Below are 23,990 nucleotides of genomic sequence, written 5' to 3'. Positions count from 1 at the left end.
GGTGGATGTTTTCAAAAACAATGTCAGAGGTACATTTGTGGAGGTGGGAAAATCTGGGATTGTGTTGAGATGGAGTTGATATACCTTTGTATAAGCCCTGTAATAGGGGGACGCAGATTTTACACAGCTGAACAGCAAACATTTTACTGTTAGCATTATGGTTGCCATCTGCACTGCTTCTACATAAGGTTTTTTTGGACACTGAACGTGCATCTGTTTTATTCTAGAGAGCTGCTACTCTTTGTATGCTGGGCAGCGTAGTGACTACACCTTTCGTTTATGTAACAATTTTCCTACAGAATACCTAAAATTGCTATTATACAGTCTGATTTAAAAACTGTGAACACTTGATTTGTGAACATATGAATATATTTCAGTTATGGGATGAAATTATTAATATTTAAAGTAAAGATGTCTTCTATCTAACCAGTTGTGCAATAGCACCAACTTCATGGACAGAATCTTCTTCCCTCAGGAACAAGAAAACTTATGTATGCATTTTCATGAATGTTTACATAGTGTTTCATGCATCTTCTGTTTTGAAGTTTTAGTTTTGCTGATTTAGTATTTCCAGCAAGCACTAGATTAGCGATCAAGACTATGTTTAATTGTGGTAGATTGTGGTTTAATTGTGCTTCAGTGCTAGAATCACTGTGCTTCAGTGATTCCCTCCAGAATAATTTGCTTTTTTGAAAATCTTATCAGTGCTCTTAGGAGGTGAAACCTACCTGTTGGTCATTGAACTGTTGTTCATTCTCACTTCATTTCACACTATTTTATTTATCTGCTCCCTTAATTACAATTTTTATGGGTCTGTGTTCTTACCCAAAGGCATTTAAACTTGACAGTGTAATAGATTGTGCTGTGAAAGCTAAATAGCTGTTTATTACTTATCCCTGTTAATTTGGCTCTGCCACATCATTACGCATGTGATAATGTCCGTGACATTTGCGGAAGTAGTTTTCTTTACAAATCAGTGCAGTACTCGCATTGCTTCCAACGTTACTTCCTGACCAAAAATCCAGGAAGAATTCTTTCAATCATTCTCCAACAGTAAAATAACAACTGCAGAAATCTGACCACCATTAGCCAAGCGTTGTTATGCTCATGTTAATATCTTCTGTGTATGACCTTGAAACTTCCATCTTGGTTCTATTTCCTTGTGTCTTTCCCAACCCTCCCTTCCTCCTTCATCAGTTACTACCCTAATTTAGATTTGTTCATTTAGATTTGTTTTCCCCTTGTGATTAGGATGGTTGGCTGATGTTCCTTAAAAGATGTTCCTTAAAAACTCAGCTCTTTATATGTTGCAATTTGTCTTGTAGAGATCCTGTTACTTGTTACTGCTTTGATAGGATGTTTTGAACAGTGTCTCATACACTTCCATGTTCCCAACCTTATTTTCTACCTATACATTTAAGGTTTCCTATTATTTACAAATTACTGGTTTTATCAATCACAAGAAAAAAAAAGATAATATTCTCAATATTTTATTTTAAATTGTCATTGTATAGAAAATCTTTTTAATATACTTGATTAAAATGGAGATATATGACATTAAAATCTTGAGTTACTACATTTTAATGACTTGCTAATTCAAAGCTGTTTTTAAAGTATTGGTTTGGACTTGAGCTTTTTAGATTTAGATTGTAGCTTAAACCAACAGATTCCTGGTTTTGGCATTGCTGTGTACCTTTTGTGTCATTGTCCTGTTACAAGGGAACCACACATTTATCTGCCAGCTGGCTGAACTGGCCAGATGAAACTCGTCTGGCTGGGAGAAAAGCAGGCGTACTGGGCCCAGTGAGTCTGGCTCAGTGGGATGTTTTGTGGACGAAAAGAACAGAGAGCCACAGGGATCGTGCTTGGCCCTTAGAAGCTGCACTTTGTTGCCTCTTTTATCTCGTAATGGTAAAAATCATAGGGATGGTTCCCAAAAGCCAGTGAGATCAAGTGTAAGACTGATTGTTGTGACTCGCTGGAACTGCAGTAGCAAGACTCGTTAATGTAAACCAATTTTGGTTTAAACACAAACCAACATCAGGCATCTTTGAAGTTCTTACAGCTGTACTTTTTTCTTAGCTTAGAGCTGCAAACAAATACCATTTGTTTACTTTTTTAGTAGTCTTTTATGTTAGGTGCACTGCTTTTGTGTGTGTGATGGTAGAGAAACTTGTCCCGTTTCTCAACCCTTTACAAAGCTTTTTTTGTTAATAAGAAAGTTAAAGTGGTTCAGATTCCCCATTTCCAACAGATAATCTGTCTAAGTTGTTTTACCCTAAATATGTCACCAGTTGCTGTGCTGACTCGGATGGGATGCTCTCCCACCTCTTCTGGAACATTGCACTAATCTAGGGTAAAAGGGAGTCATTGTCACCACTGAATCACTGGTTTCTACTTTGTTCCTTATTTTCCTTTTAATTCTTCTTCATCATCAAAGTGAGGTTTGTTTTTACTGCAGACTTCCTTTCCCTTGACTGGACTGATCTCCTTTCAAAAATAATCCACTATCCAATAACAAATGTTATGTATACCTCATCCATCTCTGTCACATCCAGCCAGCCTAACAAGACACAAAGAAACAAGTCTCCCTTTCAGAAGGGTGCAGCTGATGGTTTCACATAGCGCACTGTTCAAACGAGTGCACTAATTTTAATGTTCTTCCAGGTGAGAAAACGTTGAGCAAGTACCAGCGCACAGAGGCAGAAACTGCATAGCAGTGATTCCAGTAGGGCTGTTGCTTATGGGCTAATATTTTAGGTTATAATCCTAGGATGAATAATTGTCAGCATCTAACCTAACACTTCATGTTTGAACTAAGTCTATGGAACTGCTCAGAGGTGTTTGGGGGTTTGTTACATGCAAGCAAAATTAAGCACTGCAAATGGAAACCTGTGCAGTTGTCTCCAGCTGAAGCCAAGTTAGCCCACCACAGGAAGCTTCTGAAACTCATTTGGAAGAGGTATCACAATCCACTTGAGAAATGCAGTAGGTTCTAAAAGTGCAATTCTCTTTCAGCTGCCTGAGTACCCTCAGCAATGAAAGGTTTCTGCAACTTCATCTGCGGGGAGCTTAGTCACTTGTTGAAGCTGCTGAAGCAACACCTAAATCATTCTAGATCTGAGCCACAGGGAATAAGATTGGATTTTATCTCAACTCTGCATTTCCTTGGTTTTGTGAGTTCAAACGGCGTTGAGGGCATTTCAAAGTTATGTGTGGTGATGGGGTGGATGTGGTTTGCTGTGTAATACGTTGAGAGGGAGCCCGTGTATTCCATCACCAAGTAGAAAAGACTCAGTCATGCTCCAGCCTCTTCCTTAGAAACTGATCCAAGTAAATGCTTCAAGAGGTTGAAGCAGAAGCTCCTGAAAAACAAAAGGAATTGGACTGTAGTCATTCGGTCCATTTCTCATCTCTGTTGCATGTAACTGTAGCAGAGTTTCAGACTTCAGCAACAGATTTTAATTTGAACTTTTTGCCAGCTTTATATTTTCTTATGCAATTTACTTTTTAAAATTAAGAGCACATGTTTTCCTTCCAAATAACATGAAGTACATTTATTGGCATTTTAAATAGGCCAGAGTGAGTGAGCAACCTTCTTTTTTTTCTTTCAAGTCTATTTTTTCCCTACAGGCAAATTGCTGTGGGCTTTTGACCCACCCTTTTTATGACACTATTTCAGCACAAATATTCTTAGTTAGAATTCTAAGTTATTCCTTTGAAACAGAAATAGAAATCACCATCTCAGCTAGCAGTTTCTTCATCTATAGGACTGTCATACGTGCCACGTAGCGTACATACAAGTATGCCATATACATTCGTATGAACTCTCTACCTCTCACACAGCTGACTTTACATGCTTGTGTTTTTGTTCCATTTGGGATATTCTGTAAGCTAGCATTTTCTTTCTCTGTTTTCCTTTAAATCACTTTACAGAATGCTTTCTTGTTTGAGATGTGCTGCAATGGCATGCCATCCTTCAGCGTTCTTTGTAAAAGAGATATGGATCTCTCATTTCATTTACTCAAGCCCATACCACTGAAAAAAAAGGCTTTAACCCTGATTCCTAAATCCGGCAAGTAGCAATAACATTTTGAACCTACTATATACTGTGAAATCTTTATTTCTTATGTTTAAGCCTTCCATTTAGCACAATAGTTATTTGCTCTGGTGGAGTATTGAAGTTGTGTATGTCTCACAGTAGGTCTTGCACCCAAGTTATTGTTTGGAGCATGCAATTTGGTCAGCATGGTTCACAAACATAGATATAACCAGCTATAAAATTGCTCTGAAGTTTTATATTTCATGGATTTTCCACAACAGAAAATTGTCATTTTTTAAATTTTTCCTGCCAATACTAATTTGCCCACATCTAAGCCTAATAATACTTTATGAGACCTGGCATGTGGAATAGCAGAGTCTTAGTGATGGAAAGTTTGGGCTTCATTTCTTTTAGTAGTTTTAAGATGCCCATGCCACAGAAAGTTGTCTTATGCAGCAAGTTGGTCATTTGTAAGCTGCTTCTGCCAGTGACTTTGTTTATGGAGAAAAAAATCTAGCTGTGAAAACTAGCCTTATTTTAAGGTTACAGACAAGAACTGTGCCTGTGATCCCCAGCGTAAGCTTTTCCCAGTCACTTTGGAGAGATTAGATGTCTCTTAACATCATCTTACTAGCAGTGAAGTTGCTCCAAAAGGACTCCCTTAATCACATTAGTTTCGCTGCCATCACCCTGTCTTCAGATTCTTTCTTCTTTCCTAATAGAACCAAATCTGCTTTTGCCATCTATTAGGCCCAACATTAATGCTCTTTTACATATTAATTACTATTACTTTACCTATAACATTCAGCCCTCTATCTTTTGGCTCCCCAGTTTTGAATCTGAAAGCTTGGCACTGTCACTGCCATGTGGCAGTAGAAAATGCTGCATTGTGCTATTTGAATTTTCCTGTGTCTTTGTATAAGAGTTATTGAGTATAGAATGAAGTAAAGCAGAAGGAAATAACAGTTGACTCAGGAATTCACCCATTCTCTATCTTGGCTTGTAATATGATGTATGAATGTTTTGTTCTTGTATTCTAAGAAGTGAGTCTTGGCTCCTTATCTGAAATATTTTATCAAACTTTTTAGGAATCTTCTGAGCGATGTAATGTCTTAAAGTTTCACTTATGGAAAAAATCAAGCTTAAGGAAGCTTTTCTTAAAAAAATTTTTTTTTTTCAGTTACTGAAACATTTTGTTATGATCTTAAGGTGAAATATTTTTCTGAAAGAATTGTAGAAGTATATTGTAGATTATAATGATATACTGAAATGTGCTTTACATTTTAGTCTGTATAATTGCAAACTAAAGTGTATTTTGCATTTTAGACTGTTTGCAGATTTAGAAAAAAAAATAAACGCATGGAGGAAAAGATCGGGAAAGGATCTAGTGTAGATCACAGAATCTGAAGCATATGTTTGAAATAATGCTGATATAGGCTGAAGTATGTGGAATTTGTTATAATTCTGTATACAAATGATGTGCTCATTCTGTGCATGCACAAAACTTTACCTTTGACATGCTAAGGAGTAATGCCAATGAGTAATTAGGAAAGCATGGAAACAAGTCAATCTTGTGATAAGTTTCTGAGATGGTTAATATTTAATACATGTTACAGCTGTGATAATCTAAAGACACAAGGGAAGGTTTGAAAGGAGACATCACGTCTTTTATTATACCACATAGCTCAAATAGTTTAAAAAAAATAGACTTTCAAAACTCAGTTTTCTCGCGGATCACAGTAATTATCGTAACAATCTCTCCTCGTACATTAATGCGCAAGGCGTTATTTCTGATACAGTCATTAATTTCCCAACTTTGGTCAGAAATGAATCTTTCTTTGTCAAAGATTTGTAGTAACATGGTTCTCAGAGACTGCAAAGAAGTGGTTTAGCTGAATATAGATACTGTAGGAAACGTCTGAAGAACAGTAATAGTTGGAGAGAGCACTTCACAGCTCTAGAAACAGTACCTAGCACTCCAGGGCAATGTTTTTTTTTTGATATATGCTAGTTTTAAGCAGATTTTCTTAGGAAACCTTTAATAAGCTTGATCTGAGTCACCTACATCTGTTTGGTAGGATGTCAGTATTTTATCTCATTGTCATCCCGTACATCCCAAGAATTCCAGGGAACTGCAGTGTCGCTTATGAGGTGGGAACAAAAAGGGAGAACTACTGTGTGAGGTCTTTAGTGAAAAGGCTTGTTTTCAGAACTATGTTTATGAAAGAGAACATGTCTTTTCAACTTCATATGTTACGATTAGCCGGAAAGACAATGGTTTTGTCACAGATGCAATGCACCTATAATTTCTTTTGAGAAGCTACAGACAAAATGCAGTTAGAACAGTAACTAATGAGAGCTATATGCAAGAGTAAATCTGAACTAATGGACTACGGTAAAGTAGCAGTGTATAGTCTGTATACTTCAAGAGTGTGACAGAGTTGTAAGGGTTCTTTGCGTTGGCCAGTGTCATCCTTTCTCGGTGTGTGCTGGTGCCCTCACCTGAAGGAGCTCTTTCTGTGACGTGTTCCTTGTGCACATCAGCACACTGCAGCGAGATGCGGTCTATAATCTGTAGCAGTGGTTGGTAAATGATTGATGATATGCTCATGTCTCATTACGACATGATAGGTGAATTCTTAAGGGAAAAAAGACATTATATATAGTGACTATAGGCCACAAACTTAAGTTTCTTCGCCAATGGGGTCACCCCCTCCAAAAAGGTAAATCTCCTTGCTCTAGCCATGCCTTGGGTAGGAGGGAGCTCTGTCCATCTTTGTGTATGTGGAGAAGGGGAAGAGCAAGAAAAGAAGACAAGGAAAGGGACATAGAATCTGTAGAGTCAGCTTCCTACCACAGGTGAAAGCCTGTCTGAGGGAAGTATTTTGTTGTTTGTTCTTGTTTTGTTACTTTGCCTGTTCTTCATTTCAGGTTATGTGTGAGATGGAGAGCCAAATCCACAAGCTGAGGGAAGAGCTTATTCAGGTAAATGCTCAGCGCAAGCAACAGCTGATGGAGATGAGCCTTCAGAGGGAAGAGGAAAAGCAGAGGGCAGCTCGAGATCACGAGATGGTGGTGAATAAGCTGAAAGTGGATGCAGAAAAAATGTTGCTCGACCTGAAAAAGGTGCATGATGCAGAAACAGAGAAGGCCTTGGACAAGGTAAGAGAATCACACAGGGCTGCTTCTTGTGGCTCAGCAAAAGGGAAGCAATCACCTCAAAAGTCAGATAACCAAAGCTTTACAACGGAAAATGTTTAGGGCGTCACTTGATTTGAAAACAAAAGGTAGTATGTTGTAGATGTGACATAGATGCTGCAATCACTGTATGAGAATGGAAATTCTGTGGCTCTCTAACGAAAGACCTGTCTTTGAAGATGCAATGGCAGCAATCGCTGCTGTAGCTGTCTGCTGTGAGTGCTGCTGGGGCAGCACCTTCCGGCCGTGTTGCGAGTGGGATGGCCGTGACATTTAAAATCCAGATGACTTTAAAGGGAAACCCATCTAAGGACTAGGCTAGTTGCTTTTCCTTTATTGGACTAGATAGAGTAGAAAGGGCGGTTCTGTCTAACCACACTTTTTCTCCCTCAAAATGAGGAAAAGTTCTTAAGGAGAAAAAACTCAGGCTAAAACTGCAAGGAAATTGGGTCTAGTGGCTAACAATGGCTGATCTACTTTTGCCTGTGTGCATCAGATGAGCAAGTACTGTGTGAAAGGTTTGAAAATAAAAATTAACGTTTCAACTTCATCAAGGCTTCCCTCCCCATTCTGTTCAGCCGGGTCACCGCGTATCGCTGCTTCAACGCTGCGCTCGCAGCAGCTTCCTGACAAACCCCTTTCACTGGCTCCTTGAATAGAAATGTTTCTCCACATTAGGGATGGTATGAACTAAAACATGTCAGTTTTATTTCAAAGACTTAACTAAAAACGGCTGCTCAATATTGATGGTAGACTAACGGTGTATATGTGAGCTGATAGTTGTTGAAGTATCTTTCATATGTGTTAATGTAATAAATGATACGTTTTATTGCCCAGTGATGTACAGTGGCATAAATTAACAATCTGCATATACTGTTTGAACAGCCTTTGTGAAAGTGACATTTCATTTACCTGCGTCAGGTTCTTGGTCTGTAATTTTAAACAGCATTTGGAGGATTATGTTGGAAATCAGCCAGCCTGAAGCCGTTAAAATGGCTGTGATCAACAATTCAGAATCTTTTCTGAATGTAAGGAAAGCTCTGCTTGGCATAATTATTTAAAGCCAAGGTCACAGAAAGTATTTAAACCTTTGAAATTCATCATTAAAGGATTAATTTTAACTCAGGAAGACATTGTCATTTTTGCTTAAAAATGGAATTTGAATCTCAATTCTTTTCTTTCTTTGATCTTTTTTTACATGTGTAGTATAGCAAAAGAAAAGTTAACTTCTTTACATCCTCAAATTAAAGTTACAAATAATCCTTCATAGGGAAATATCTTTAATAGACTTGAATTGTCATTTCTGTCAGAAATATTTTCTTTTAATTTATTGGATTTTTCTATTTTTTCCAAATAAAATTGCTAATTTTAAGCACTATTAACTGCTATTAAAAATTACATTTTTTTAACTTAGCGTACTTTTTTTTTTTTTTTTACTTCTAATCAGAAGAGCACATGTTGAGTAGAGAACAAGGAAAAAAAGTCTTTTGGAAAGTCTGTCGTAAATGTGAAAAAATACCTTGCATTTACCATCAAATCTCCCTCTACTGTTCTTCTTCATTTCTGTCTTCCAAATGTAGAGCTGTGGAAATTGGCTACAAAGTCAAAGTAGCTTAAAGGGCAAACTCCATATAAAGGTCAAAAGTAACAGTTTCCACTAACTCAGTTTCAAATCTTGATCCTCTTAAAATCTGCAGAATTTTAATGGAGATTTTATTTGAAGGGGGTTGACTAAAATACCTTAATTGCAGCATGAATCTTAAAACTTGTTTTTAAAACAAGCAAATCTCGTTCCCCTGAAATTTAGGACAATATGGGAGAAAGTTTTGTCCTCCAAACTGAATTCTTTTTGCCAAGTCTTTAAAGATTGTTTAAAAATCCAAGAGGAAGCTGAATTTCACTGTTTAGGCTTGGAAATAGTCGTATGGCTGTCCAGATTCTCTGAAGGTCAGTCCATTCCCACATGAAGGATCTCATTCCTCAGTGGGCTGTTTTGTGAGTAATACTGATTTCTGTGTGTATTCCTTTGTGAAATTGTGGACTGTTTTTTTTTAAAAAAAAAAGCTAAAATTTGAGTGGAAAAAAAATAAAATAAAGGTGGGTAAAAGAAGACATAGGATTTATGTGGTATTGTCCTCCCTGTAGCCCTGCTCCAGTGGGGATGGGAGGAAGGAGAATGGGCAGAAGAGATTAGAGAAAAGGTTTTCATTGCAAGCACACGGGACGTTTAAATATTTGTTAGTATTTGTAGACAGCTTTTCAATATTTAGGTAAACATAGTGTAATTTACTGAAGTCTTTACTTTAAAGTTGAGATTTTAAGCAATAGAGAAGATAGGACATTGTTTATTTTAATATTTTATTTGATTCATTTTGTTAGAGATTACAGCATACAATGCCAGAAAGCTACTCAATAAAAATCATACAGTAATGTTTTTGAACCTGTGATTCTAAAAGCAATTATCTTCTGACAGTTATTGCATCTCCCGATCAGTAGGGGAATGATAAGCGGGAAAATATTTAACAGGTTGCCAAATGACACCGTGTAACCCACACTATAGGAAAAATAAACATATCTATTGACATGGAAAAAATAATAAAGGGAGCAGTCCATAATTTTCCACTGACCCCCTCTCTTGCAGGTATTATTTTCACTTAAATACCACTTTGTAAGAAAGTGAACGACAGCTGATGTAAATATGTATGTTTTAACTTTTGCTGAACCTGGTTGGACAACCAAGGGGCACCTCTGAGATTTCTCCAGGCTGGACACCACCCCATGAGCAGTACGGTCCCTGAGAAGGTGACGAGGGCTCCATCTCACCAGGGTGGGGAAGGCTTGGGGCTGGAGGTCCGACCTCCTGCTCCCCGGGGCAGGGCCCAGCCGTGCTGTCTCCCCACAATTTGCTTGTGTTCCTGACCAGTGCTACCAGCCCTATAAAAGCGTGGGGGCTGTAGCCCTGAGCTTCACGCGCCTTTCTTGCTGAACCACAGGTTGAAAGGGTCCAGATCCAGCCCCAGGGGAAGGGGCAGAGACACTCCCACCCTAGCACTTGGGTTCCTGTGGAGCATCTGCCCAGGACTGAAAATCTTCGACAGGCTCTTACAATTTGCTCTTGGCTGAGTACACTATGGTACGCTTGCGTGTTTGTAACTTAGTGCTGTTCTGTCAAAGCAGACCTCTTTCTTGAGCTGTTCCTGATTTGGACCTGACCTAAAGACTCCCTGTTCATTTTTGCATGTCTACTTCCCCATCACGTGAGCCACATTGCTGAAGATAGAGGCGTGCGGAAGGCTTGTAGGCATACACAGGTCTGATGGGCATTTTTCCTTGTCCCAAATGTCCTGTTCCCTCAGAGGGCTGGGGTATGGACTCAGAAGTGCAGAAGGGAGAGCAGGGCAGGCAACTCCCTTCCATCAATCTTTCCTCCTTTTCCTAAGCAGGGCTCCTACCACCCTGGAGCCACAGATGTTATGTCGAAATAGGGCTGAGCTGGTGCAGGAGCAGCTCCGCGTGTACTTGGTAGCTTGATGCAGAAGAAGGTGTTCCACCGGGCAGCGGCAGTTCTTCCTTAGCCTTCTGCTAGGTCAGGTGCCACAGCCCCATCACCCGTAATCGCCTTACTGCTCACCTTGTGAGTCGTAACATGGCACCTGTATTGGAACACGGAGCCGCCTTATCAGATCCGGATAACAAGCCGTAATGTGCTTAAGGTCGGATAAACTCTGCTGGCCATAAATCAGACAAAATTCAAGGCGACAGCATGGAGCATTTGAAACTACTTATGTCCTTATGACTTCAGTACTTTCCTAATGTCTATTATCTATCTTTTTACAAAAACGGCTTGACAATATCTCCAAAGTATTTACTGTATGTTAGTTAAGGAATCTTATATATCACCTCAGAGGAACGCTTGTACTCAATCATAGTGATTTAGTGTTGCTTTTAAAGCTGTTCATATATAGATTTAGTTTGCCTGAATTTCATTGCATCAGGTGATTATAGCATTTTCAGATATGATGGTAATTTTTAGTATTTGAAGTCACACCTCACTGACGAAATAAACTGTTTAAGAAATGAATGTACTAGACATACTACTGCATTTAGGCTCTGCTAATGAGGAGTTTCAGCAGCAGGGAGACAGGTGGGTTGTAGGCTGCGTCAGCAGCACGTGCAGGACCACTCCTCAGCCAGGTGTGACAGGCTCCACAAAGCTTATGGGCACTTTCAGGTTTGCCAGAAATTACTGAAAGAAAGAGACAAACTGCATTTCTAAGTGTGTGCAGATGTGAAGCTTGGCTAACACAACTGTTTGTAACATTTGTCTGTGGTATTTTCTTGGCAAAGAAAATGAGCATTCAGAAAGCATGACCCTAGCAGATCAGTAGACATGCTAACAATGCTCAAAGGAAGCAACCTTGGAACGCTGAAAATACCTCATAAAAAAGCTCTCTGAGCAGTGTACATGAGTAAATTGGAGTGGGAGAAAAAGTTTTTTTTTCCTCTAAATAATTTTCAACATTCAGCTCTTTATTGACTTCTTTTCTGTAGTTAAATAGAGAGTTTTTGACTCATCCTGTTAATTCTTTATGCAGGTTCCAGGAACATCTAATTCTTTTTCAGTGCTGCTTTTCTTGTGGAGAAGTAATTTACATTCTTGTGTATTGACTCTTCTTAACACACATGTTATTTGATTACAGGATGAAGCTGTAGTCAAAAGAGAAAAAAAAGGGGGGGAGAATCAGCACTTTAGTTTCTGGACTGCACATCTGATTTGATGCAGTTGTGAAATGGCTCATTTTACCAAGATGGGACTCCAACATAGCATGTAACTTGGCCAGAGCTGTGCAAATCCGTCTGGTTGGTTTTAATGATGTAGCAGTTAGCTATACTCTGAGATTTCTGTTACTTCAAATAACATATGACAGCTACAGTGTTTTCTCGTCTATACCTGTTACAATCGTTCCACCTACATCTGGTGGGAAGTCCATATAAAACTGCAATGCCCGGGAAATTTGAAGTTAAGATTTAAATTTGAAAGAATATATATGTATGTGTGTGTGTATGTGTATTTTTGAAAGAATACGTATAAATATACTCTGTCAGTGATTACTTCCCTGATTAAGATTAACTATTCTGTATAATAATGTTTTAATATGATGTTTTTTGTAGCAGGGACTTTTCTTGGGAAAAAAATGTACAGATGGTGTTTTATGATTGGATGTTTATTTATTGAAGAACTTGTACTTGCGTACAGTTTACAATTAAGGTACTGATAATGTGCCCTACAGACCTTTCAGTCCTTCCTTTATCACCGAGCTTCATGACGCTGGATACATTAACCGGCAAGCGCAGCCCTGGGAGTGCAGTCCAACTGGACATATTCATTGGGCATACTTTCATACTGCACATGTAGAAATATCTTTATTTCACAGTATCTATGCTGGCATGATTCTCAGTACTCGTGCAGATGATGTCATACTGTTCAATCCTGGCCAAAAAAAAAAAAAAAAGGAAAAGAATATGACATCTTCAAAGAAATTAGAGAGATTCTAAGAGATGCTCTATTAAAAGTATTGAGTTTCCTCTAAGCAGTTGCTTCTGCTCATAAAAAAAAATAATAATAATAATAAGCATTGCATGCTTTTCGTTAGCTTACACCACTGAATGCAGTCTCTCTAGCTGTTGTTCTTCTCTGCCAACTACATTTCATTAGCTACCAAAACTGGGTCCATCGTTGTATCGAAGACCTTCTGGGAACTGGACATCTCTGCAGCAATTCTGTAGGCTCCTGCTTAGACTTCTTAGCACGATGGAGACTTTGATCTGAGAGACATCTTTCACTTCATTAACTTGAACACTAATAGTGATAGTATAGAAAGTTCAACTGGATGCTCACAAAACAGATTCTATTTTCATACACTTTGCAGTGATACCCTGGTTATTTACATGGGGGCAAGTAGGTCAGCCATAAAATGTGGACATGTATTCTTTCTGAGTATAATGATATCATTAAACTGTATCTAATTATAGTGTAGACATATGTTTTTCTCCGTGCTGAATGCATTCAGGATCTCCACCAGTTGTCATACGTGTGCCATTTTTTATACTAAAAATTTTTAAGTGTTTTTGTATTACACAGATTCTTTTAGTTATAAATAATCTAAAGAGCATCTCCTTCTTACCAAGAGGAGTTGCATGTTCCCTGAGTTTCTTTATTTTTTTTTCATTATCATCTGAAAACCATTGCCTGTTCCAGAGTAGTAACATTTCTGTTGTTATTGTGTTGTAGAGTCTGTTAGTTCTTGAACAATTTTGACATGCTGGTGTTAGTGATCTACCAGCTAATGTTACTCAAAGTGAGTTTAGTAGTTTGGCTCTATTGAAGAAATCCTGCCAAAAGCCTAAAAGATCAAGAGAAAAGAAATGTATTTGAAAAAAAAGAAAAGATCGAGCAAAGTTAGTATATGTTTTCATGAGAAGTGCCACTTACTTAATGTCTGTATCCTGCTTCTGTGAAGGACAGCAGACAACAACTCTGCAATAACATTTTTGCTCACAGAGAAGGGAGAAAAACCAATTTCTTCTCTAGTGTGTCCCCCTTTGCCCTGCTCAGTCTCTTTCATCCCAAGGAAAGAAAGATGATAGTGGACAAGGAGCACGGTCACAGGAATTACATCATCCCACAGGGGAGCTATTTGGAAGAGCCTTCAGTCAACAGAGCCAAATGCAAAGCAAAATATGGTAGAATAATTTCAGGGATATTTTACTCAAATGAGACTGAAAAAAAATCGTCTCTTTCCCTGCTGGTGTTATTTCAGAGCAATAGGCTCAGTTACCCATACGCAGAGTTACTGTTCTCCCACCTCCTTTGGTTGGGGCGGGGGAACATCCAGAAAAACAAACTAGGAAACAAAAGGTAAGGTTTCTGGCATCCCTGCCCATGGCAGGGGGCTTGGAACTAGGTGATCTTTAAGGTCTCTTCCAACCCAGGCCGTTCTATGATTTCTGCCCACCAATTTTATTTATAAACTTGGTCCAAGAGGTAACCAAGGATAGCTGATATCAGTACCATTGCAGAAAAAAATATCCATCCACAGACACTAGACTTACTTTACAACATCTTAATTAATGTTTGGAGAAGAGAGCAAGCACCACATTATTCACAAATAACATTAGGTTAAACATTAAAATGCCCAAGGTACTACTGTTAAGAAACAGAAACCAGGCAAGAGGCATGATTGAGCTAAATAATAAGTTATGACAGAATATGTAATTTAAAAGATAGCCTTCAACAGGGGAAGCATTAATACAATTAAAATTGGAGAACTGTCATCTGACCTGTCTTGCAGTGTGCACTTTTATTCACTCCCTATCACATCAGTTACAGTTGGCTGGTTGGGAAGCTTGGCTGTAATCTCCCATGCCTCTGGGGAGGAGAGTGGGCTGGTGGCCCCTTAGCCCGACCTTGGAGGATGTACCGATGCCTTTAGTACGACTGTTTCAGTCTTAACTTCTCTGAGTATGGAGTGCAGGAGGCTTTTTTCAGTTGCAGGATGACTCTTCTAATTATTTTTTCGATAGTTTTCAGAGCCTTTCTTCACTATCCAAACTGTAGTACACCAGATTTATCTTGTAATACACAACTGCTTATTATTTTAACTTTGTTCAATATTTTTAAAGCCCAACTCAATCATTACCTCATTCCCCCCCCCCCCCCCACCACCACCACCACTATGCATCTCAGAAAAAGCTGACTGCATGTAGGTAGAGTTTTCTTTATGAAAAGTAAGAAAACTGAAACATTATTATTAATTTTGTCTTAATTCAACAGATATGCCTCAAATATGATCGATTTTACTTATCTTTATGTCACAGAGTAGAATATTAGCAAAACCACTGGCTATTTTCCAGTGTAGTAGCTAATTGTAATGTAAGATTACTCGGTTTTGTTTTTGTTTTTTTAAACAGCTAGGCCGATTAATTATGAAATAATTTTCAGAATTATTGGATGAATACCATCTGGTCTGAGTGCCTAGACAAGGTAGGACCAATCCTACAGTTGATGTGCTGTTACTGGGAGGCAGTACCTGCGGTGATCCCTGGTGATCTCGCGGGGGTTCCCTAATGCAGGCAGCTGTAGGTAATCTACTGTCTGCTCCACCTGCCAGCAGTGACTGCTGTTTGCTACTTGGAGTTAGGAAGTAGTAAGTAGAAATATCTCGTGCATCCCATGCCAGGGAGCTCCACAATCCTACTTTTCTTGAAACTTTCTTAGGCGATGTGCCCCGTATGCAGTGAGTCTCTCAAGACCCCAGACGTGAAAGTCAACGTGAGCTGAAGCTACCCCATGGAACATGTCCTTGGCATATCTGCTTAGGGGGGCATTTAGATCTCAAAATTTTTCACTATACCTTTATCTTAGAAAGAAGGTTCAGTTATTTAGGACCAAGCTAACATAAAACACATTTATTGTATTTTTAAATTCTGGCACAATTTGAAGACGTTTATACTTACTTGCTCTTTTTTCCTATCTCCATAATGGAGCAGTGCTGCAGGTGGCTTTTTTTTTTTCCTCCATTTTGGAGGGAAAGGAGTGTTTGGGAAACAGGGAGGGGGGTAAAACGGTGTTATTAGTCCTTCGGAGTCTTTAATGTAAAGAAACAAAAGTGTTCCAAAACGACTTGCTGATAGCTGCAGAGCATGTCAGGGAATGAAACCCACCTTCATTAAGTGAATGAGAAAGAACTCTAATTGTTTTGAAGTTCTTGTGATCAGTCTGCATGCGCTTCATTGTAATGTGATACTAAAGTGCCTCAATTATGATTTGTATATTTTGGTGCCAGAAGGTTTTTTTCTTATGCTAAATTATTAAGTTCTGTCAGCTGCTGGGCTGTCATATAGAGATACAGTAAATCACATTATATTTTGTCATGGATTACACAGAGCAATAAATTTGGGAACAGAGATCAAAGTAGTTTCACAATCACATCTGAGTGTAGGAGGGGTGTTTAACTTGTAGAAAATCTGATTTAGGTGAAACTGTTGCAGTTCTTGTGTGAATTTGAAATGAATTTGGGTGTCTGCTTGAAAGTGAATAAGGTACAAATCCCCAAAAGAGTTCTCCTGCCTTTAGTTCACAAGAGTTAATTCTGACCTACAGCTGCAGGACGGAGAACAGATAAATAATTAAACATTGGGAATATTAAGTGTCTCACAGTGTCTTATTTATGCTTTTAATTGCTTTTATGATTGAGCAATATATTCCATTCTCCTTTTAATTGGGACTTTGCTGGACTTGTGCGCAGCTAGTTGTTGGTACAGTAATGCTTTCTGGCTCCGAGAAGTTCCAGCATTCTGTTGGGGAAGCTTTGTTGTATTTAAAACTACAGAAAGTAATCCCACATAATCTTGCTGAGGAACACGGATTACTTCAGATTGTAGATTTGTTAGGGGATTGTGCCTTACTTTGAATGTTTGTCTTTCCAACTGTAAAAGCTTAACTTTTGTTGGGCTGTCATCTAATGATGTAACTTAGCAATACCCAGCCTGTCCTTTTGTTTCCAGTTTTCCTTCTATTTAATAAAACAGATTTGCTCTCAGAATGATACTTAGGATTTCTTTCTAGTCCTTATCTTTTTATCATTTGCTTGTTACTGCTACACAGTTCAACTTAGAACAGCAATAGCAAATCTAAAAAAAGTAAAAATCACATTCTTACTCTTTATAGTCTTTTCAGGAGCCTTGTTGTCTCTCCTTGGCAAAAGTCACAGCTCATGAACTTGGCTAGTATCAGATGATAAAGTGCATGGGCCTCAGAGATCTCTGAATTCTGCTGGAATTCTTTATTGTAAAGCCTGCAACCGAGTCAACCCCTGGATCAGGGTCACATCTCGGTACTGGTGCCTTCTAGTTGTGGAGGAAACATTAGCTATGACTTGAATCATCAAAGATGTTTAGCAGCCTTATCCCTTCGTGCTTTTACTGGGCGTCAGCTGTTTGTGTACCAGAAACATCTGGGCCTGAGTGATACAAACTCTTCTGTAAACATCTTTGTGCTGGAGTGGGGGAGAGAGGCGGGATGCGCACAGCAGTGAGGTGTCCTTGGAGCAGAGGTGCCCGATGTTGCTGATGAGCAAAGGCAGCCTGCAAAAGCTGCAGTCATTCCCTTTGGGTACATATTTTAACTGTTAAGGCTCTGAAAAACAAAATGCCACCGCTCTTGATATAATGTCTTAAGCCCAGTTTAAGTAACCATTTAAATTCAGTTAGAAGAAAACCAGGAGATATTAAGACCATAATTCAGGAACGTATTTGCAGAGTACTAGATTTAAATACATAACTGAGGGAGAACTAGGCTTCGGTATCCTTGCACAGAGAGCGTTTCATTCTCAACATCTTCACTAGGTTCACTCACTTCATCTTACAAGAATGGTGAGCAAAAGAAGGAACCATGCCATAACATAAAAGTCATCTGCCTCCAAGCTTTTTTGGCCGAAGTCACGGTACATCTTCAGATTTAAACTATAATTTGCTGTCTGTCCTTCAAATTTCTGACACATACATCAGTGCTATCTTCGTGTAACATAAACTTAAGGCATTGAACAGTTTCATATGGAAAGACTAGAGTATTAATCTGGTGTTAAAGCCTTGTAATGTATACAAGGCTTATGTTTTGGGCCAAATCATGCGGTTGGTTTTAGGTAAGGTGCCTGTCTCACTGCAGCACTGAATAGAAGTCACTGTTAGTGAAGCTGGGTAATATTTAGGTACTTAGTAAATCCATTTAGGTGCAGCTAGTAATTACTCTGTAGTGTAAGGTTCGTACAGCTATGGCGTTGGCCACCAGTGAAGCTGGAGTCTCACAGAAGAATTACTGGAAGAGTTAAATGGGTGTATTTAATTTCTGTACTTAATTTCAGAATGATTAAAGTATGCCATTGGTTCAAATGAAAGGACTGGAAATAAGAGTTTTCCTAAGGCACAAATTGCACAAGCAGTTTTTCAGGAGGCCCCCATTAAGCAGGGAATTGCAATACACTGCAGAAAGGCAATTCTTCATGAAAATAGAGGGTCAAATCCATTCCTATTCATTTTTTTTTTCCCAATGAAAAGCGCTTGGCACATGAATGAGAGGGTGATTGTTTTTTTTCCGTGAAGATGTATGTTTTTTAAAAAAGGAAGAAAAAGATTTATAGACCTACAAAAGTGGAATGTTAAATAGAATATTAATAGGATTTGTGAGTATGACAGGTTGGGATTTCTGTCATTCATTTTGGAAAGCCTTGAAGTCTTTTGGTACTTGACTAATTATTCTGTTAACATCGTTTTGGATATTGAACCAGTTTTAACAGTCTTTTTGGTGGCTCAAATTACATGTTTGAACTGGTATGCTATTTTCACTCTTACACAGATTTGGCTTTCCATTTGCTATCTGATTGGTGGGAAGAGCAGGAGGAAGAAAGGGTATTGGAATAGGAAGCCATTATTAGAGGCACATAAGGAAAAATACATGTTTCAGGATTTGAGGTAGAAATGAAACTTTCAGGTACAATCAGATGAATTTAAAAAGTGATCTGCTGATCTCTGAAGTTTTAACAGATATCGTATGGAGAATTTTAATGTAATAAAAATTGCTACAGTTAGCCATTCTGAAGGTCATTTTCTTTTGACATCTGTCAAATTACATAATCTCGAATTTTGGTGCAAAGCATAATGCTGTCAAACTTAAACAGAAATATTCTGGTGGTGGGCTTCATGTTGTTGTTTTTGCTTTGGTTTGGGTTTTTTTTGTTGTTGTTGTTTAAGGTAAATGGGCCCCATTTACATTAGTTCTTTGATGTTAAATTCTTTGCTGCACATCAGAGAACAGTTGCTTTTTCCCCGGAGCAAATTTTCTTTCTTCTCCTTCCCCTACCCTTTGATTTTCCTTTTTTTTTTTTTTTTCCCCAGTTTGCGTACAATTTTATCTACCTAATTATGGAGGATCAGCTTGTGTATGGCCATCATTTAGCTAGTTGCAGGCATTTTGAAAAATGATTATTTCATAGCCAGTACCCTAAACAGATTCCTTGAATCTGCTTCTCCGTTAGTGACTACGGGTGTATATGTATACCTCTCTACTTCACAAGAGTTATGTTTGTGAGGTTTTTGGTGGTTTTGTATTGGTAAGACTGAAATCAAATTAAAACACTACAAGACTTTAGCTGGTTCATGTATAGATGAGCAGGATTTCACTAGGCGTGCTTGACTCTGTCTGCACTTGGGTTGCAGGAGTTCGTTTTCGTATTAATTTTGTAGCATAATTGAAAGCGTATTTCTAATTTCCAAAAATCACCATTCCAAAGCTGAAAGATTTGCACAGGTTTGTACCATTCTAAAAAAAATTAACAGCTGCATTTTTGATAAACGTTCAAGACGTCCTAGATGCCGACGAATGACAAAGTTGTTCACGTACCTGCAAACCCCCTAGTGCTGCGGCAGCTGCTGTCGCACCGGAGGTGTCCATAAAGCCCCAGGATGGGCAGCTGCCACGCAGGACACGTGTGCCCAGACGTGGCTGGTGGCCGAGCCCACAGCTGGCCTGTCCTGGGCTGTCCCAGGCTGCCCACGAAGGAGGGACTCCCTGGAAGAGCAACAGGCTGCAAGCACGCTGTGTGCACAGTCACCCTCGTGCTCTCTGCAGCTTCAGGGTAGACCTCCACAGGTCAGACTTCAGCAGGTGGTTGCCTGTAATGCACGCAGCAAAAGTTCCAGTTCCATCAAGTGGAATTAGACCTGAGTCTCCTCTAATACTTTAAAAACAGTGCACTTGACACTCCGTAATTAGGGCATGACATGGTATGCATTTGGAGTACGGACCTGTCATGGTAGATCCTTTGCTACTTTTTTCTTAGTAACACAGTTGCGTTTCATGAAAGGAAAAACTGAAAATCAGATTGTGTTCGAACAGCATCCATTAATTCCGATACCACATCTGTAGTGCTAATGCCGTTTTTAATTTTTACATGAAATGTTTTGTTGAAGTCGGTGCAGTTTTGCTCAGCAACCACAATATGATGCTTTAAGGCTTGTTATAGAATTATGGTTGGTTTTTAAAACCAATTAACTGCAACAAGGACATAATCTTTTTTAATGCAGAAGTCCTCACTCTGTAATATAGAGTAACTGTGTGTAAAATTGTCGTAATCAGATAATTTTAGCTAAAACGCGTATTAACTGTGTGAAACTAAACAGAAGTTAATTTTTGAATCAGTGGGATTCCTCTGTGGCTTATCCAATTTAAACCTTTTTATTATAGAAATGGATATTACAATCGATATTTCTGACAAGTTTTTGCCAAGCGGGAATTTCAGCAGCTACCTCTCACACGTGGAAAGCCCGTTTAAGACCATTAACTATATTTGCAGTGCTGCCCATTGCTATAAAAAGAGTTAGACTTTAATGAATACTGGCTGACCTTCCAAATGTTCCCCTTCCAGTTGGATTTTTATTCATTATGTTTCTGAAATAGCATGTAACCTGAAAGTGAGGGAATGCCCTTAAAGTAACACAGAGGCAGCCTGTGCTTCATACAATGCACGAGCCGAGCAGCCTGCTACAAAAGGAGGAGCCCAGGAACCTGCTGCTTGTGTACACCATGCCATTTTTAACCTTCTCGTTTGTCAAGATAAATGTAATATAAATCCTCAGCTATGATCACTGTGCGCAGCTACATGTTTACTTTGCAGTCTTTACTTTTTTTGTAAGTAAAAATACCTTTTTTTTTTTTTTTTTTTTTAATATATAGCAGTGCTACATGTGCCCCAGGTTTATGCCTCCCTAGGCTGCAAAGCAACAGCTGGTAGCCTGGAGGTGTTAAATTAGTTTAGGTGCAGGTTTGAAAAAGGAAGAAGTTTGGTATTTCTGCAGTAAAAGAACATAATGGCAAAGAGCGTTCCTGTGCGTTGCAATGAATTAGATCTTTCCAGCTGACCACTGGGATACAACTTGCAGAAATTGCTTTCTGTGTAGCTTGTGATGATGCAAGACCTGTACAGTGTTACGGATCTGGAGAGAAGGGCTGAAGTCAGCAGATGTCCATATAGTCTTGATTGCCTATTTTAGATAGTTTTACCTAATGTTAGCTATCTCCAGTGGGAGTTTTGGTACCTCTGAAAATCAGGCCCCTCAAATAAGGATGTTGGGGCAGCAAGTAAATGCAAGAATTTGTAGTTTGTTGTTGACTTGGAGACAAATTGGAATTTTGTTGAAGCCGTTACAAAATAAAGTGTTAATTGTCCTTAAAAGAAATGGCAGGATGCACTTTCTTTGTCCTCAGTCAGGAATAAAGCTGGGATTCAGCACCTCTCTTTCAGCCCTCCTCTGTCATGGCTAGCTCAGGTTGCCCTGGTCCTACGCAGTGTGAACAAACAAGTTCTAATTTGCTTATGAAAGTTAGGGGTGTGTTTTTGTTATTTATTGGGATTTCTTGTATGGGTTCAGGAGGTTATAGAGCTGCTTTCATGAAAGACGAAGACTTTTACCCCAGGCAAGCTGAGTGAGAGCAGCTGTAATGTGATCTTTGCAGCGCCTTGCTGCCTGGTATCTCTGCTTTCTGGGAGTAGCAGTAATTTAATCTATTACTGTCATTTATTTTTTACATTTTTCCTAAAGATAAACTGGCACTTTCAATCGCTTTATGATAGGCAGTGCTGGTAAAGTGTAATCTGAGACTGGATGACAATACAGTGGAAAGAGTGTTAACATGGGTGAGCCCGAGTACAAAGAGAAATGTAGGACAGAGCTGTCTGACATAGCTGCTTCTGTGTTACTGCTCTCCAGTTATGCAGCCCACCAACATGTGAGCCCTTACACTGTTTGTGGCTCACTGTAAATGATAGGTGTAGAAAAAGTGGAATTTAATTTGTCTGGTGCTCCAAAATTCTTGTATATATTATCTTAAACTAGTATGTTGTGTCGTTATTTCTATTTATAACAAAACAAAAAGTGTTCTTGAAAATTAGGCACATACTTGATAATTGGTTTTGACCAACTTTTTTAGTTTGTTTTTTAATACCAACAAGCACATGAAATATAGAGACCTCCATATGTTTCATAATCTTGGAATTTGAAGGGATTTAAGATCTTGAATTGCAGTATCATGTAAACTTTAAGATTATTTTTAACTGGCTGTAATATGCTTATTTTAAGCTGCACCACCAACTGCGTGGATGGCATGAGACGATTTGAGCCCTATCATGCTCTGCAGCAGTGCTTCACAAACACTGTCGGCAACTTAAAGCCCCTAAATTGTACTCCAGGAAAATCAATAAAACCGTTTGCTTGACTGAAATCCTTCGTGTTTGCAGAACCAGAGTTTCAGTCTTGCAGCTGGACCCAAGCAGGGTTCAGAGGCTTTGGAGGCCCCCCCAAAGCCGCGTGCTGGCCCTGAAGGAGCGGGTGCTGGGTGCTGTGCCGTGAAACTAAGGAGGACAGATCAAAGATTTTAACATGAGGTCAGAGAGATTCTGAGAAGTTAATCAGCTTAAATTTGCTTCAGAACTCAGCTACATAATACCCTGTCCCCTAAGAAAATATTTTCCTTAGACACCTGTCCTCGAATCTGAGAGCCAAGAACAGGAGAGCGCCGAGCGGTTCGTCTGAGGACAGCGTTTGGGTGCTGGGCTATCATGTAATGCGGGGTCGACTTTACTAGAAAAATACGAATCAGAGTTGTGTCCTGAAATTAAATGGAAAATATTCTTTGAATTATTATTGTCTCATTGTTATTGAAAATAAAGTATTTGAGGGAAAAACCTTTGGAGCTACTTTTCCCCAGAATTATGAAAGTATCTGCTGATTGGACACCGCTGCGACAAAGCAGCCTTGTTTTCACTCGGTTTTGTTCTTTATCTTTGAGTTTTGAAAGAAATGCCTGGAGAAGGGAGCTGTGTGTCTGAGAGATCCCACTTGGCTCAGCTGCACACTGGGGTTGATTTTCAGCTTAACCACAACCTGTAAAAAATAAAAATTAAAATAAAAAAGCAGGAATGTGAAACTGGACAGAAGGAAGGTACAGACATCGAGCTGCCCCATGAAGTTCATGTCGTGTTGTACCCTTTTACAGCCTGTGCTGGAGCTTGGGACTTTTTCCTTCCCTTTTGCCTTCGTTTAGAGATGAAGTCACCCTGATAAACCGGAGCCCGCCTTCCTGCCTCCCCCTGCCGCGCACACACGCACGCTCCCTCCTCTCTCCCTCTCTCTCTTTTTTTTTTTTTTTTTAATCCGCAGAAGTCTTTATGTTTTTCTAATAATTGGCAGCAGAGGTACAATTTCTCCCCTCTTTTAAGTGATGAATAGTTGGCCCCAGATCAAAGGCGAGCCCTTGTGGTTTTTTGGCTGCCACAAAAGGGCGGTGGAGCTGGCGCGGGGCCCGGCGGCGCAGTGATAGGCATGCCGATGAGGTGCCAGGCAGAGGGCTCGGTGGCAAAGTGTCTGTACACGTTCCTCGTCCCTGCTAATCTGGCTCCTTTTGTGCATGTGTGTGTTTCAGGCAAACAGCCGGCTGAAGCAGGTTGAAAAGGAGTACAGTCAGAAGCTGGCTAAATCCTCGCAGGTAGGTACCGAGAAGACAGGAACTTCCCATGGATTCATTTGATTTGGAGACTTGATGAAAAGTGTAATTGCTCCTGCTCTGAAGTGTAGGTCTTTATGATCAAGAGAAGCCATAACCGTTTCCCAAATCAAACATACAAAGTCTTTCTTACAG

The 23,990-nt window shown here is 39.3% G+C and overlaps 1 protein-coding gene across 9 annotated transcripts in view; it reads left to right on the top strand.

Moving 5' to 3' along the window:
* The window catches only part of CEP112 (centrosomal protein 112), a 163,326-nt gene that overhangs the window by 92,347 nt on the left and 46,989 nt on the right, over positions 1 to 23,990 (top strand). For 7 of the 9 annotated variants that reach the window (XR_013940635.1, XM_080560593.1, XM_080560591.1 and 4 more), the window contains 2 exons: positions 6,974 to 7,204; positions 23,775 to 23,837. Coding sequence is in view for 8 of the 9 variants with exons in the window: in XM_080560593.1 (XP_080416719.1) it covers positions 6,974 to 7,204; positions 23,775 to 23,837 (294 nt within the window). In the remaining variant the exon portion in view is untranslated. The remainder of the gene's footprint in view (positions 1 to 6,973; positions 7,205 to 23,774; positions 23,838 to 23,990) is intronic. The other 2 variants (XM_080560596.1, XM_080560598.1) reach the window with 1 other exon arrangement.

The sequence above is a fragment of the Anser brachyrhynchus genome, assembly GCF_964034855.1.
Source record: "Anser brachyrhynchus genome assembly, chromosome: 18".
NCBI lineage: Eukaryota > Metazoa > Chordata > Aves > Anseriformes > Anatidae > Anser > Anser brachyrhynchus.
This window is presented reverse-complemented; position numbering and strand designations above follow the sequence as displayed.